The sequence below is a fragment of the Strix uralensis genome, chromosome 11 (assembly GCF_047716275.1).
Source record: "Strix uralensis isolate ZFMK-TIS-50842 chromosome 11, bStrUra1, whole genome shotgun sequence".
In the NCBI taxonomy this organism is placed as follows: Eukaryota; Metazoa; Chordata; class Aves; order Strigiformes; family Strigidae; genus Strix; species Strix uralensis.
In genome coordinates, this window is record NC_133982.1 from 13372235 (window position 1) to 13388938 (window position 16704).

At 42.2% G+C, this 16704-nt stretch overlaps 1 protein-coding gene across 1 annotated transcript in view; it reads right to left on the reverse strand.

Moving 5' to 3' along the window:
- Positions 1–16704, reverse strand: part of LRRK1 (leucine rich repeat kinase 1) — an 80234-nt gene that overhangs the window by 53410 nt on the left and 10120 nt on the right. Inside the window, exons 2-5 of the mRNA XM_074880638.1 lie at positions 7482–7645; positions 6443–6614; positions 3902–4081; positions 3134–3282 (exon numbers count right to left, since the gene is read on the reverse strand). Of these exons, the coding sequence (XP_074736739.1) occupies positions 3134–3282; positions 3902–4081; positions 6443–6614; positions 7482–7645 (665 nt within the window). The remainder of the gene's footprint in view (positions 1–3133; positions 3283–3901; positions 4082–6442; positions 6615–7481; positions 7646–16704) is intronic.

The window sequence follows — 16704 nt, forward strand, 5'->3', positions numbered from 1 at the left end:
CTTCCCAGAAAAGTCCATTCTTTGATTCCAAAGGTCTATGATGCTGAACTCGCAGAGCCAGTGATCGGCTCAGACCTTCTCCATTTGGCCTTTCTCAATTTGGCGAGCTCTGTGCTCAAATGAGAGGGATGGTGTTCAGAGGCTGTTAGTTCCTGCACACAGCCTGAGTCTGGGCAGCTTACTGCTCTTCTGTAGGGCAAGGAAAACCTCTATAGATTCCCCTCTCCTGCCAAGGAAAGAATTTCTCAATATGAGTCCTGAAAACTAAATGGAAATGTCCTACTGCAGTGATGTCAGGGCATGCACTGAGGAAGGCAAGGGACTGGAAATTGTGCAGAAACAAGAAACCCCACTGGTCTTGGGCAAACGATGAACTATAAATACAAAAAATATTCACTTAGATTTGAGACCATTTGGTAAAGTGATTAAAAAAGGCTGTTGTTCATTTCTCCTAAATGACATGACATGCCCCAACAGAACCTTGCTCTTGCCGTAGACAGGATATTCTGAGGACGGTGATCTAATTCCTCCACCGATAATGCTGCTGTGACTCTTGAGTGGAACTGCTGCAGATTTCTTTACTGGTGGTGATGTAACTGAGATTAGCCAGGCAGTGGATAAAGACATTGGAGGAGGATCACGCACATACACATACATTTGCATGCTTGTGCATAAAATTCTTGGCAAAATATTTCCAAGGGAAAACGCAGCCGTTTAAGCTTTTTTCTGGTCTGTAACTGGAAAAATAAATCTATCTCACACTGCACACACTGGAAAGTTACATGTATCTCCATGATGACTACACCTACTGAAGTCTGGAATCTGTGCCCAGTCACTTTACTGCAGGGGGCCTTTTGGCATTTGTTACCTGTTCCTGTAAAAATGGAGCACTTCCTCTCTTTAGCAAGACAGCGGTTTGCTGTGGGGATAAATTAATGCCAGGAAAAAAAAAAAAAGGAGAAACAGATATTAGAAACATGAGATGTAACTCCTCTTGTCTCAGAAAGGACAGCACTGCACAGTGCAATGGCTGCCTGGAAGGTGTGGCAGCTAAATCAAGCTCTCCAACCACATTTTATGCATAGCTGGTAGCATTCTCCACTGTGAAATCAATTGGAGATCAACTGTGCTGTGTTTTTACTCAGAGACAGCACAGACGGGACAAACCCTTTGGAAGTTCTGGGCTTATTCTGAAATGATGGGTTCTCAGTCTGCCCTGTCCAAGAGCAGAGACTTTTTGACATCCAGCTGGCTGCCATACACATCGCAGTCTCCGCAGAATCCTTTTTTTTGCTTCCTCCCAGTGCAAAATGCATCACAGCACTTACACAAGAAGATTTACATTCAGGAACCTTATGAGAGATGAAGAAAGCACTGAGGCAGCTTGTTTGCAGATGCCATGAAATTGTGTTTTAAAAAAATGATCAGGGTGTGTGACTATCACTTCCCAGAGAGCTCTGCAGACAAACTAGGACAAATCTTCTGAATTTGGCCCAGTCTGCCAAAATGAATTCAAAGAGAAAGCATTAAATAAGCAAACATATTAAAAATAAACAGCTACTAGAAGAATCAAGGTCAAGTTTCTGGGTCTGTTTTTTTGCTTTTCTTCTTTTTCTTTTTTTTAAATCAGGCCCTTCTGGCAATTAGCTGATGTTTTAAGACTGCTCTCTTCTTTGCTCAGGGTGTGACAACAGCAAAGCTGAGTCATTTTTACAGCAGCTAAGTTAAATATTGCCAGCAAGTTCACATGGAAAACAGACCTCTTCCCTGTGATTCAGACATTTATTCCAAGTTTATTCAAGCTGAATTATCCAGTTAGTTGGACTTTTTTCTTCCAAAAGGCATGTAGTTTTACTAACTCTTATCCAGAATTATCTAGGATTTATCTTCCTTTTGTCTACCTAAACTAAGAATCCCACAGGGAGGGCTCCAAATCTACTGGTTGAACCTAATGAAGTCAAGCTCATGTATGTGGACTGTTAGTCCCTAACATTCAAAGTATCATTGGGATAATAGAAGATACTACATGCTTCCCTATAAAGCAGTAACAGTGTGTGCTGTGAGACTTTTTCAGCTCTGAATAAAGGAGACTTGGATAATAGAGATGAAGAGAATGAAGAATATAGCCTAGTTATACAAAGATACGTGATAATCATGAAATGTAAAAATATGCTGCATGAAAACAATGCCATTCATCTGTAGATCTCAAAGCATCATCATCGTGTATTCAGCCTCCCAACAGCTGTGAGACGTGAAGAGTTTAAATCTCCCCATTTTACAGTGAAAGAAACAGAGGTGCAAATGAACTACCAAAATTGTCAAAAGTTTGCAAGTGGCTAAGTAGTGAACAGAGGTCTTGCGAATCTAAAAAGGCTTCAACTGCTTTTTGTTGGCCTTTGTGTCCCATCAAAAATCATTTCTGTGGGACAAGTACAACTCCACTAATATGATCTGATCGCACAAAACACTCTCCATGCTGGTCCGGAAAGCCAGACCCATCCTGAGCAAGTGACAGTAAAGGTTACCAGCCATCCCTTACGAATGAGGATCTGAAGCAGGGATGGTATTTTGAGCAGATGTGAGCTTGCTCTACTCACGCTCCACGTTAACAAAAAGCCACATGAGCCTATTTGTACCTGCTGCATCTGAGCGATCAGACGCAGGGAAGAGAAGGGTTTGAACACTCAGCTCTGACGCCCCGGGACAGCACGGCGCTTGTGGCATCACCTTGCAACCAGAATGCACAATAGAAACCTAAATGAAGTGATTATCCTGGGGTCACAGGGGAAGCCTGTAGCAGCTTATTTCTCTGGAAGAGTTTGAGCCCAAAGTCAATGTTTCCTTTCCGCAGCATATGCCTGGTTCACACGCTGATCTTAAAATTGCCACGCGGAAGCTGCGGCACACAGCGTCTTGCACAGTGATGCCATTTAAAGGCCTAATGTTTTACACCTTGTAATTCAGCACTGGCATGAAAGCCACTGTCACAGCTTGTTCTCTAAATGGGTAGCAAACCACAAGGCTCTTAGCTGAGAAGAATCACCAGCCACCCGGTACGCAAAGACAAATATCAATTATTAACATGATGCTCCTTTAAAAGAACATCTTTTCACACAGATAAATGGCTACTTACTGTTTTTGCTGGAGCACTACCTGGTAGTGGGCTTGTCTCAATGAAATACTTCCTCAGAAGGTGTTTACTGGATTCAGGACTGTCCATCAGGATGTAGGAACAAAAGAAAGCTCCATTCCGTAATAAAAACACAGCTACATCTTCATTCCCTTTAGAGAAAAGCAGATTGTCTGTTCTCTGCTTCTCATGTAAATGAACCAACAAGGAGCTGAACAGAAATCCTGGGAAATAACCACTTCTGAAAAAAAACATGGGGGTGTGCAAAAAGGAAACTGAACTGTATAAAGACTGTTTCCTCCAGTGGTAGGATTTAGTTTGGTCAAACTGAGACAACAAAGACACTACGTAAAAGCACTGGCTGAGGCTCTTTTTTCTCCTTTTTCCATGTCTTATTAAACTATACAGACAGCTGTGTTTTGAAGTGTAAATTATTCAGCCTAAATCAAGTATGCATGCCAGAGTGTCCATAACAATAATGCTTCTACTTGCAAGGTTTCTATTTTTGAAGGGTCTTTTCCCTAGGAGTTTATAGAGGAAAGTTCAGCCTCTCAGTATTTACAGTAATCTAACTTAAGAAGGCCCTGACTTAAATTTGGCTAAGTCAAAAGATTCAGAGCCAATCTTATATTAATTTATCCCACCAGAAATCCAGGACAATTCCAGGCAAAACAGTCCACACTGCTACCTTCCCAGAAGTGAACAACTCTGCCCGTTCTTTACAAGACATTGCAGAACAGGGGTAACATTGTGAAGCATGCAAATACATACCTGCCTTTATAGCAGCATACAGGGGCAACCGTATAAGAACTGGAAACTCATTCCTCCTGACTGCACAGCTCTCTGGGTCAGCACTGTAGGCACGAATTAGGAGTTTTACTACGTCCAAATGTCCCTGCTGGCAGGCTATGGCCAGCATCCAGTTCAGGAGTTGTTGGCAAGTACTAGGACCTACCAAAAAGATACGGCATTTGACTTAGTTGATGCCACCGGGCTGTGACGTGCAAGAGTCATCCACAAATAATGGCTGTGCAAAGGGATAGGGCGAAGCTCCTGAGGACAAAGGAGCAGACTGCAGTGCAAGAGCGTGTTACAGAAGAGCCCTAAACTGGTCAGGCACAAAGTTTTCAGCTTTGCTTAACTGTTCTTCATTACCTACCCAGCTAATGGGCAAACTTTTTTGACTGTCCCTGATCTAACCATGCATAAGCTAGCAACAGCAGAAGGTTCTGAGGATGCCTGCTAGGCTACGAGCAGAAAAATCAAACATCTATTCCCAAACAGGTAGCAAGGGATGACCAGGAGTCTTTGCATCCAGAGACAACGGGCCTGATGCAACAGACATTAGATTCAAACATCCAAGATAGGCCACTTCTTCCAAGTTTATGAGAGGGGATACAAAGAATGGGGAAAAACAGATGACTTTTCATGCTACTGGATGAATAAAGCAAAAAAAAAAAAATGTTTCAGACAACACAAAATAATTGCTTTATTTTGTTTTCACTGCAACCCAAAGTCTCCCACAAAAAAAAAATTAATTTCCCCTTGAAATATTCCATTTTGGGTGAATTCTTTACTAGCAATTCATAGCAAAGTTAGACAAATGACATTTAAGGCTCAAAACTAAAATAACATGTTCTGATTTCCTCATTGATTTGCTAATGTTTTAGTCATCCCAAAACTGCTTTTTTTGCGGAATTAATGTTTTGTCTGTAGAATGCTGCTATCCTCTAGGTGTGCATAATTCTGTGCATGTACCTAAATGCCCATGACAGGATTATTTCTGCTAACACTAAGCAGTCCTCAAATCTTCCCCAATTCACAATATCACCCCCATTTACTTTACAAATCTACATCCCCTTTGAAATGCTTACAGAAATGTCCACAAGCCCAAGTTTACATGCCAACTTCTTTTTGCAGTTTCTCCATGTGGAAATTACACCGCTCTTTGCATTCTTAACGACTTGACTAAATCACTCACCCTTATGCTGCAAAAACTGGGCTCCACTTCAGCTGTAAGCCCCAAGAAGTTCACGCTGAGCCAGAGAGAATCACTGCAGTGCATTAGCCAAACTGCAAATTCATGCAATTTATTCCTAAGTCCTGTGATTGGTTTCTGTGTAACTTCCCAAGGAAATAAATGGAAAATCCTGCATAAAAACTTCTGAAAGCTGCTGTTTGTATGAAGCACCTTCCCTGACCCCCCTGAAGCAAGGGTTTAAGGGAATTTGGTCGATTCTAAACTGAGCTAAGTTTCCAGAAACTACTCAAGTCACTTTTCATTACTGAGAGTATTATATTAATGTAATTTAACTTTTGCTGCTAGCTTACAAAACCAGCATTGTCAGCCTCCTTTCTGTCTGAAGGAAATATTACGTTTAATTGCATCCCCCAAAGCAGCATGTTTCTTTGGCTTATTAGTGCTCTAACAGTTTAAGAACATCAAATAAGCAGGTTTCCCAACAGGTTATTCCCATTGTCATTGAGGTCACTGGCAAGTATACAGCTCCAGTGAGGAGCCAGAGCTGTATTCAGGTCAAATATTGCAGAGGCCTAGCTTAGCTGCTGCGGCTACTGCAGTGTCTGAGGTCAAGACAGCGATTCGCCCTGGCTGCTGGACCCCAAATCCATAGAGGGTCCTGGTGAGAAGCAGCTGCCATGCCCACAGTACACCATGAGAGCAACAGGGGACCCAGACACAGTTCCTGGCCCTGTCTCAGAGTAATGCTCTTCCCCTCGCCCCCACAGCTGTCTTAAGAATTGTGTCTGGGTCTAAAAATGTCTCTGTTCTGCTATAAAATAATTTTTAAAATAAAACATAACTAAAATATAATGATGATTCTAAAGAAGGAATTCCCCTGAAAATCAAAACAAGAGAGCATAGAGCATGTTGCCAGCTGTGCACCCAAACTACTGCTCGACAGACGGTCATGCTGAAGTCTCACTCCCAGCACCACTGTGTCTGCTGGATCAGCAGAGTGGGATGATGCTGTTTCCTGAAAATTCCCTAATTTCTCTGTAGGGTCTGGGACATTACCCAGCTGTGAGGGCTGATGGGAATGAATTATCTAAATGGCATCTTCCTCCACTTCCAATTTGCAAACATGGAATATTTTTAAGCATGTGTTTTTCCCCCCATGGGGGAAGTTTTCTTCAAACACAGCAGAGATTAGATCCCTCCACACACTTTCCCATGACTAAGTCCCTCCCCTTTCAAGGAATGTGAAAAAAATAAATAAATGCCTGCTTGAAGCTATAGCACACAGCCACCAAAAAGCTTGAGGAAAGGCAGAGGCAACCCAATAGTCTTACCATGCAAGGAATCCAGCAGCTCTTTCACAATATCCTTATGTCCAAAATACGCAGCCACCACAGCTGCATTGTCATCATTAGGTTCTGTTGGTAACGCCACTAACGCTTCCTTCAGTAAATACCTCACCGCCTGCAGATCTCCATATGCTGCTGCAATACCTAAAAGCTGACACTGGTGAAGAGAATACAGCAAAATAAACTCTCTGTGAAGGGAGAGAACGAGAGCATTTCTAGAGCTATGTGTTAATTTGTGCCCATGCAAATGCACACCCACTGTCACTGTGGTTAACTGAGAATGTCATAAAGTCTAGTAGCCATTATAATCACCAGTGATATTAATTATATTAATTTGTTGGGTTTTTGCTTTAGTATTTGTATGACTTTACCACAAAATTGCCCAAGGCACAGAATGGTGAGTGTAAATCCATTTTTCACGGACCAACAGAAAAAGCTTTTGCACAGCTCTGCTGCGAGGTGTAGGATTTCCTGTTTTGCAGATGGTCAATATGCCTGGGCCTGACATGCAGGTACTCTCCCAAAACACTAAGATAAACTCTGTGCAAAGAGCAGGCTCAAAATGAGGGCTCTGAAGGCAGAGCAGTGCAGAAGCTGGTACAGAAGATATAGTTCCAAACACAAGCAGCAGAATCTTCCTAGGGGGCCATTAACCATGTTTGTACTGATGGGGGAACAATTTTTGCTGTCTATAAACTACTTCCTTTTTATGGGGAAAAATGTATTTCCCTGTTTTAGTGACCACAGCACCAGCACCCCTCCTCGCACAGCCTCCTGTTCCTACATATGTTGCTCTCTGTGGTCTGTCTCATCTTTCTGATCAGAGCTTTCAAGGGCAAATACTGTCCCTGAGCGTATGTTTCTGCAGTGCTCCACACAACCAGCCATGTCTGGGACCCTGCAGCACCAGCATAACATATATAACTGAACAGATTTTCTGCATGAGAAACGATGGAAGACAGCAGCTTGGTATTTCAGTTTCTTTCCCAATAAAACTTGAGAAAGAGTAGTAACCTAATCCTACCTTTTCCACTTGCAGTGCAGTCTCCTCACATGACAACTTAATCAACTCTTGGGCCTTACTGGTGTCTCCAGCTTTGTAAGCATCCTGAATGCTTTCTGTCACAGGTGTCTGAATTATGGAGACTTCGCCGACTGTGGACTGTTTGCCACCCATGTCCACAGTTCCTGCAGTAACAATAGAAAAGAGGGGTCAGGAAAAAGTATGTGTTCATTACTCATGCACAGCTGCAACGTTGGTGCATCCTGGCAACAAAAAAAGGGGGAGAATTATTTTCAGTGGAATATTTACTGCACGCAATTAAAAAAGAGGGGGGGGAAACCTCAAGACTCAGTTGCCTAATAAAAGAAAATGGTAATATGTTAAAGTACTTTCCAACAGGGACATGAAACTAAAAGGGACAGTGAGTTCTCCAGTTGGTCCCAGAGGTGGTTTCCAAAGGTTGGTGTGAAAGCTCACATGCGCAGACACGTATGCTCTGAGGCAGCCTGCCACACTCGACCTCCTGCTGCAGGAACCAGGGGAGAGAAGGGTTCAGATGAGACTGGCACCTGCCGTACTTCTGAAGAAGCAAGGAGTCTGCATGACCTGCAAAGTGATTCTGGTACTATTAGCCTTGCCTCAGTCACACTTCATTCACCTCCTGACAACAGCCTAATAAAACCCCACTCTACTTCTCCAGCATTTTCAGCCAGAGCTTTATACACCTTAATCAGCGTGAAAGAAATTGGGAATATTTTTACTGTGGGAAAAACAGAGTAAAAGGAGATTATGCAAGATGCCCACTGTCACCCTGATCAATCCTGGAGAACATCCTAGGCTAGTCTTTTTTTTTTTTAAATGTCATTAGGAGCCAGAAGAGCTTTTACACGTCAAATATTAAAAGCTGCAAGCCATTAGAGAAGATGTTTGCGGTGGGCGGCCAACAAAGAGGCAGCCATGAAGTCTCACACTCACCTACCCCCCCACTACCAGGCCAGGGAAATCTGCAGGAAAGTCACTGGATTACGAGTAAGATGTTCAGGTCCACTCATGAACAACATGCAAGACAGAGAAAAGAAGCACTTTTCACTTGAAAAGAGACTGTTTCATAGTCACTTTTTCCTGCACATTATTAATTATTATTGCTTATTTGCAACTGGTTAAGCCCTTAAACCCACAGATTTTCACATAGGTCAACAAGGATTTTTTTTAAAAATAGACACATATGTCATGCAGGGCCTAGTTTAATGCAGCCTAGAAAAAGAAGTAAATCTGGAACAATCTATAACTGTCAGTAAATATCTTTGAATAATGGAGTCTGAATCACCAATAGATTCTGACTAACACTTCTCATCAATTATTTAAACGAAGCTCAAATCACTCAGACATCGGAGACGGCTCCAGAGATTCGTGCCATTAAAATTGTGCCCACATCAATAACCTTTCTCAGATGATGCAGAACGTGTGAAGGACAAGCAGCAGAAATCAAGGCAGATGAATGTGGTGTTAAATTACAGCATAATAAACACCATCTCAGAGTTCATGTTAATAGGTGCAGTGCCTTCATAATTCTGTAGTTTTAGGGGGTACATGGGAAAAGAAATTCATTCAGCATTTGGTCCAGTCTTTTAGAGCAGACCAAACAACCATAAGGGATCTCTAAGAATATTGCATATGATTTAATTCTCTTTTTAATGGACACCAAAGGTAGGAAATGCAAATGATTCTTAGGCAAGTAACTGTTTAAAGGGTGATAGAAGAGAGAACTTTAGAACAAAACAGTTCTCCAGTCTAAACAACTCAGGACGGGACTAAGTAAAACCAAGAAGTACAGATCCAAGCAAACACTGCAGTTACTGGAACATGCAACCTCCCTGTGCTCGGCGCCCTGTGATGAAATCCTGAACCTAGAGAGGAGCACTGGAATTCCCCTTGAAGGAAAAAATGCCTCATATCGCAGATACAAAACAGCTGGAAAGCTGAGCAGGAAGCCCTGCAAATCAGGGCTGGCAGAGCACAGCAACTTTAATCTGGTTCCTAAAAAAATACTTAAAGGAGGGATAAATTTTACTTCCTTCCAGCCTCAATCCTGATTTTGGAGACAATCACTCAAGACCCACCTCTGCAGCCATTCCACACGTAAAGGCACACCCTTTCTGCCAAAGAATTGAGCAGGACCATCTTTCTTTCTTTTTAAATCAGGTAGGTGAAGTTATGAGTATCTCATGGTCAGAGATTCATTCAGGATCTGGGAGATGCCAGTGTCACTTCCTCAACTATCAGAGAGGTCTCCAGCCAAACTCTCACACATCCTGCACACCAGAGCTCTTCTTACAGGAGCATTTTCCACCTCTCCTGTTGGACCTGCTCCACTGTGCAGGAAGGACTACCAAATCAGCTGGCCAGGGAGCACAAGAAGGACCACAATGTCATAACTGGGGAAGGAGGAACTCCACAAGCTAGATGCTAATCCCAAGACCACTTCTGTGTTTTACCAAATGACTACTTCACAAAACTACTTGGCTAATGTGTCATGCTTCCTCTTACATTTTTGGCCCCCTCAAAACTTCCTAAGCCCTTTGTAGTGCAATGGCTTAGTTACAACCACTGCTGCCATCACCGCTGTTGGGAGATCATGGGCTGGCCATCAACCATCGCAGTCTGCTCATGTGCATTAGGTGTAGACTTCTGGGCTCTCCAGGAATGGGGAGGTCTCAAATGGCTGGCTTCACAGAGTTTACATGCTCCCAGAGTTAGTTGGCAGTTTAATCAGTCTCTTTGGGATACTAATTTTAGTCCTTAAATTCAATTTTTGTCTTGTCTTAGGCAAATTTTTATTGATCTAACCAAAAGTGTCCAGTTTTGAACATCTGAACATCCATCAAGTAGAAGTCAATAAAAGCTTCATTGCCTATAAGAAATCTGGGCAATTCTACTGTTTGAAACCAATATATTTATATTTAAATATTCTTGGCAGAAAGATAATGCTGCTCATTATTCAAGTTTCTTATGTAACTGTCATAAAAACTTCTATGACTGCATTCTGCAGAGTAAATTGATCTCCTGCCTAAGACCCGAGGAAAAAAGCTGCCAAAGGACTTCAGCAAAAAAAAGACCTTCCAATTCAACTACTTACAAGCCTGAAAAGAGCAAAACTGGTGAGATACAATGTGATAAAAAAGCTTGTCCTCAACCAACTGCTGTACTCACATGATTCTGTCAGAGTTAACTTGAGCTTTCAAACGTTAAACGAGAGAAGGTGGGCCATCCATTCCTAAGTTCCAAAAAAACACAGAAGCCATACATTGCAAATCTAAGCATCTCACCAACCAAATTCCCCAATTAATAGAAGACTTTCTGGTGACTTAAGAAATAATATATTGACTTCTGACATACAAACAGAAAACAAGAAGCAGCATGTTTTATAAGCTTAATTTATACTCACCAGTAGAGGAAAAAAAGGAAAATTACATTCTACTGACTAAAGACTGTTTTATTTCTACAAGATGCATGACTGAATTATCATCAGTACTGGCATTCATGTAGGCTGGGAATAAAGTTTTGCCAATACATGCATCAGCCATTTTTAGCAGAAATCTGGGCCAAAATCCAAAGAAATTCTGCCTATGGTTTTAACCCTACAAATCTCATGCTCTTTACTCGAGCTCTCTCTGGCTTTCAAAATAGGGTCACCTCACTTGCATATAGCCTTGAGCATAAGAGAGCAATACTAAAGCTGAATAATATTGAACCTCTAATTTTGGACTTGATCGTGCAACATGCTGAGCATTTAAGCCTGGATGTAACAAAGTGCTTTCAATTCTTAGATGGCATGGATTTAGGAACTGGCTTCTGCACTTCGCACAATAGGGTCTACATTACTGTTTGACAACGCATATGGCTATATGCAGTACAGTGGAGCAACTTATGACATTCTATCAGTATTTCTTGGGATATTCCTGTAATAAAAGGCTGCTAGAAACTCCAGAAGCTCTTACAGGCCCATTATGATTTCCTTTAGTTTCTGCTTTATTGCACACAGATCTGGGACAGAGTTCCTGCGTTGGCACAGGTTTCTCTAAAAGTGCTGTCCCAGATCAGCACCCCTCTTCTGAGCTTGCAGCAGGAAACAAGACAGATGAAGCCTATTTGAACTGAGGTGGTATCATGTGGGTTCGTTCCTCCAACATGTTTGAATGTCAATGAAAATAAAGCCATGGGGTTTACTTGCTATCATTCAGTGCCCTATCTCTGTATCATATTTATTTAACTTCATAGATCCATGGCTTCTTTTCTTTGCTTGATTTCTGGTGACTGTAAGCAAACCAAGCACTGCTTGTAAGGGTAAAACAGGAGGCATTTGCCGACATTAAAAACGCATCCTTCATCTATTCCTCACACAGCTTAACAGCCTATATCAAAGCAACTAACTGGAAATATTTCCCACTCTTGATTTCAATGTTTTATACTTTGCAAGCATCCTTTAAGCTTGGCTTTGCAGTAACAGCCTTTTACAAAAGCTACGGGCAAGACTAATTTTGTTTTTAAAAATATCCCAATGGAAACAGCGGTTATCAATTAAAAAGCAGTGTTATTTTATTGCCATTCAACGGTTACAAGAGTATAAATTTTAAAGTGCAACAGACTACTGTCCCAGTTCAGAGAAACAGAACAAAAATAAGTCTCATTAATAATAAAGGGTACCATAAGAATTTCAGAGATATATGTCGTTACACCCTGTCTCAGGCCTTGTCATTACAGCAGGTGAAAAAAAAAAATCTAGAACTTCTAAATTGACAGTATGGCATTATTAGCAAAAAGCTGAGGGTTTGCAGATCAATGCTGTGAATCAGCAAACGGCTGCATAACAAAAGAGCACACTGTATAGAAGATTATTACCTTTATGTTCCAAATCACTGCATTCCTGTCTCTGACACATAACCTCAAAGTTTGTAAGTGCTACATTAGTCCCTTTGATAAGGCAGGAGTTCTTTGGCAACTAACTAGGATATTTTTATTTAGCAGAGAAAGATATAAATGACATGTTTAACACAGGATAAAATAGGGCAGGAAGCTAACTTCAAAACAAAATTACAATAATAATAAAACTTTAAAACTGCTACTGACCTTGTCATAATGTGTGCAGGTATTTCCAGAGACGGGAGCAAATCAAGATGATGACTTTAACACAGCATCCCATTCAGCGATGCTCAATTAAGCTATTAATTCCTTGGACCATTAGCCACCCACCTCTGCTTCAGCACAAGCAGCTCTTACAGCAGCCACTGGATGTAATAATGTCTTTTGGCTTGCTGACTGCTTCTTTGCCTGAATTAACTACTACATTTTAGCCTTGACAGTTATTTTCATCTCCATGTCCCATTACAGCGAAATCCAAGCCTCTGGTTCAGAGAGGATCTGGGGATGGGGGTGGGCAGGAAGGCCGCCTCTCCAGGCTGAGCTCAGACATTAATTCCTCAACAGCACCAGATGGCTACAGCTAACCTATACCAGCTTAATCTTTTGCCATTTTGACTTCTGAATGCTGCCACAGAGCAAACAAAAAATGGGACAGAGATGAGGTTTAAAATATGCTGAATATTTAAAGGCAATCCCCCCCAAACGCTCACGAGCATTGCTGAACATTTTTCAATACTACTCTATGGAAGCTTTGGCAGGCTGGTTTGCAAAATGAACAGAAAGCCATGTTATTTCTGAGTCTCTGTACCAGACCCATGGACCTTCTGTTGCTTTGAAAAACTTCAGATTAGTAAATCGAACAACAGCCAACAGGAAGCCTTCAGTGATTTCAAAGGATGATGGATCTGTGCTACATTGCGCTTTCCACTTGGATGGGTAAGAAAAAATTTTCAATCCTATAGAAATCTTTGAGATACTGAAAAATAATTCCCATCTCAAACCAGGAAGAAAAAACCAAACCCCTGGGTTCTTTAATAAAAAAAAAAAAAAAATCAATTTTTTGATCAGCCCAAGTCAGTCAGAATGCTTCATGAAACAAAGATACCTTTTGTGTTCCTTCTCTAATGAGCTGACACTTCAAAACAAGGTTTGATTTGTTGTTTAAAAAGGTTAAAAGATTTCGTTCATTCATTTAATTCATTCATTTGTTAAAAGATACAGTCATGGACCAAGGTCTGTTCCCAGGAGGAAAGTTGTTCCCCCTGCCTGCCCACATGCCCTCAGTCCACTGGGCCCCATAGCCAGGACCTGGCCCAGAACCATTCAAATGATGGTCCTGCAGCAAGAAGTCAATGATCTATTTCACCTTGTTCTCACATTTAGACAAAATATATATGGCTCAACCAATTCTGCTATAAAGTGTCCCCAGCAGGATTCAAAAATGGTCAGAACCACCTATAAACCCCTCTGTGAGAAGACAAGGAGAGAAGGATAAGGGTAAATCCAACCGAGAGATAACAGGATGGTTTATCTGGGAAATTCAGCATCCCCACTGGAGAGCCCACACCAGAATTGGGCCATGTCCCCCTGGCCCTGATTAATACCTCTCTTCACATCGAGAGACGTGCCAGCTTCTCAGACAGTGGGAACCCTTCACACAGTTTTTCTGCCTAGTCTTTGTGGTTCCATTTCACCCAAACACCCATTATTTCAGCTAATTAAAGGAGTGGCTCTACACTAAGATTTGCCTGCCAAGGCAGTGGAAAAAATGATGTATTAAGTACAAAAGACACCGATACCAACATAGCTTATAATCAATGCTCACTGCCCCAAAAGGAAACTTATAACATTACAAAAGACCAGATCTGAAACACAGAAGAATGCTTCAAAGAGAAAAATCCAGTACTGAAGGGATCTTTTTCACTATTATTGCATAATCTGGAATTATTTTTAAATTGTTTACATGCCAGTACCACGCACACAAAGCGCTGATCTGCATTAAACACTTTCCAGCAAGCATACAGGGTCTTGTAAAGGGCATGCTGACAATTTTAGGTACAGCCATGCAAAGTGACCAATTATCACCAGAGCCATTGGAAATTTTCTATTTAGAAACACCCTTAACCTGCAAGGAAAAAAAACATTTGCTAATGCAAACCTGAAAGGAAAATATTAAGTCCCGGGTGGAAAACTGCTCTGGACTCTTGCCTTTTTAAGGGGCTCCAGAACTGAATTACAAAAAACAGACGCCTCCGAAGGCTTTAGCTCCACACTTACACAATTGTTTCTCCATCATTCAGGATAATGGGGGAAGAGGGGACAGAAAAGCCTCAAAAACTCGTAACACTGAAACTCGGCAGTCTTTAGCGGGCAGTATCAGGGGTGCCTGAATGGCTGTGTGAAGCTGTCTGCCTGTCTGTCTGTCTGTCTGTCACAGCCAGCACTGAGCCAGGGCTGAAAAGCTCTACCAGATCTGAGCAGGCTCCTGCATTTGTGCGTGTGCCTCCCAGATCCCTGTGACTCTGGAAATTATTGGCATTGTCCAAGAAGTTCAAGTGAAACCGAGCTGGTTATTTCTATTTTGCTGAAGTACAAAAGAGGCTACACAAAGGCATTACAAGATAATGAGGTTAGAGAGAGCACAAAGAAATACACACTGGAATAAGACTGTCAAAGCAAACCCATTGTGTCAGCGTGTAAATCACACTGGAAAGCACACGACAGCTGATAGCTTTGGGGTCACTAATGATACCTGCAGCTATGCAAGGAAAAGGAACAAGGGCTACTACATGCGATAGCCTGGGACATGCCTCTTGAGCTCTGCTAGAGGACAGCTCTACCTTAGACATGATGCTCCCCACTGGTTGGTTTTTAAGTGTACACACCATGTCCACTGCCCTGAGCTACACCTGATGGAAGAGGGGCAGCAGGACTGTGATCCTCATCGCAGAGTCAGAGCAGAGACAGCTCATCAGCATGGTGACTGGGCACCCCCCTTGCTCCAGGAGCTGCACCCAGACTCTTGTGTACTGATAAACCCCACACAAACCTCCGTCTGGCCATATGCACGGAAGGCTCCCATTGCTCCACACCCCACCTTTAGTTTCATGCTCTCTGCTTATAAAGCTGCCTTAGCTGCAATAGGCAACACCAAGACAACCTCCACATCCCAAACAAATGGCAGCAGCTGACAGCAAACACAGGGCTGCTGCCTCCTCCTCCTTCTCGCTCTTCTCCTTCTGACTTTTCACCAAGCGGCTGGGTACCAAACACAAGCAGGCAGCCCTTTGCTAACCCTGACATCCCCAGCTTCCCAGCATGGCAAACTGGGCCGTTGTTGATGACAGTGATGGTTTTACTCTCTCCCCTAGTACACGTGTCAGGCCTAAGCAGCTTCACGTGCACATGTATCATCCCTTTTGATCTGTAGAAGCACTCAGATGCCACAACACATTTCTCAGTGGTCAGACTGCCTCATGAAGGCACCATCATCCCTGGCAGACACACTCCTAGACTTTGGACAGGGAAGGAACAGGACAGGGATGACCTCCAGCCAGCACAGGGCAGAGGCTGGCTCTGGCAGTGAAGGGGGATGCCCTGCATCCCTCCCATACAGCGCTCTTTGGGGTGTAAAGATTCAGCAAAGACCACAGAGGACATGGATGGCGCTAATTTCCACCCCCAAGGGAAAGAGCCTGAGGGAACCAAGAAAGCTCCAAATGGCCAGAGAGCCAACTGCTGTATTGAAAATACAAATGACTCAGCTCTAAGTGAAAGTTTCTATTTTTGTCTTTTGGCCTCAGTGATTTGGTTCCAATCCTACAGCTTGAATCATTCAGAAATATGCTTTTGCATGCAAGGCCAGCTATGCCATTCTTGCTTTCCAAATTTTAAATTGGAAGATATACATTAAGCTTGCAGAAGTACGACTACGCTTTTGGATTTTCTTCATGTTCGTTTCCAGGCATGGCTGGAAAGAGAGGATTATTAAATGATGAAAGGTGTCTCTAGTGAGACCACTTCTGTCCAATTGAATCAAATATTATAGCCATGAAACCAAATCAAGACTGGATTTCACTTGCAACTTTGTAAAAGAAAATTTCATGGCTAACTTTGGTTTCTTTTGAAACCTTTCCTTTTCCCTAATATTCAAGCTTTCATAAGAAGGGAAAAAAATCCATGCATTAATGTTTTCCCTCTTTCAAAGAATAATTTGCTAAACATCCTTCTAAAAAAAAAAAAAAAACACCTCATTAATTATTCACATTGGGGAAGCACCATGTCATGGCCAGGCCCCTTCTGCTACATCCTCCTTAGACATATA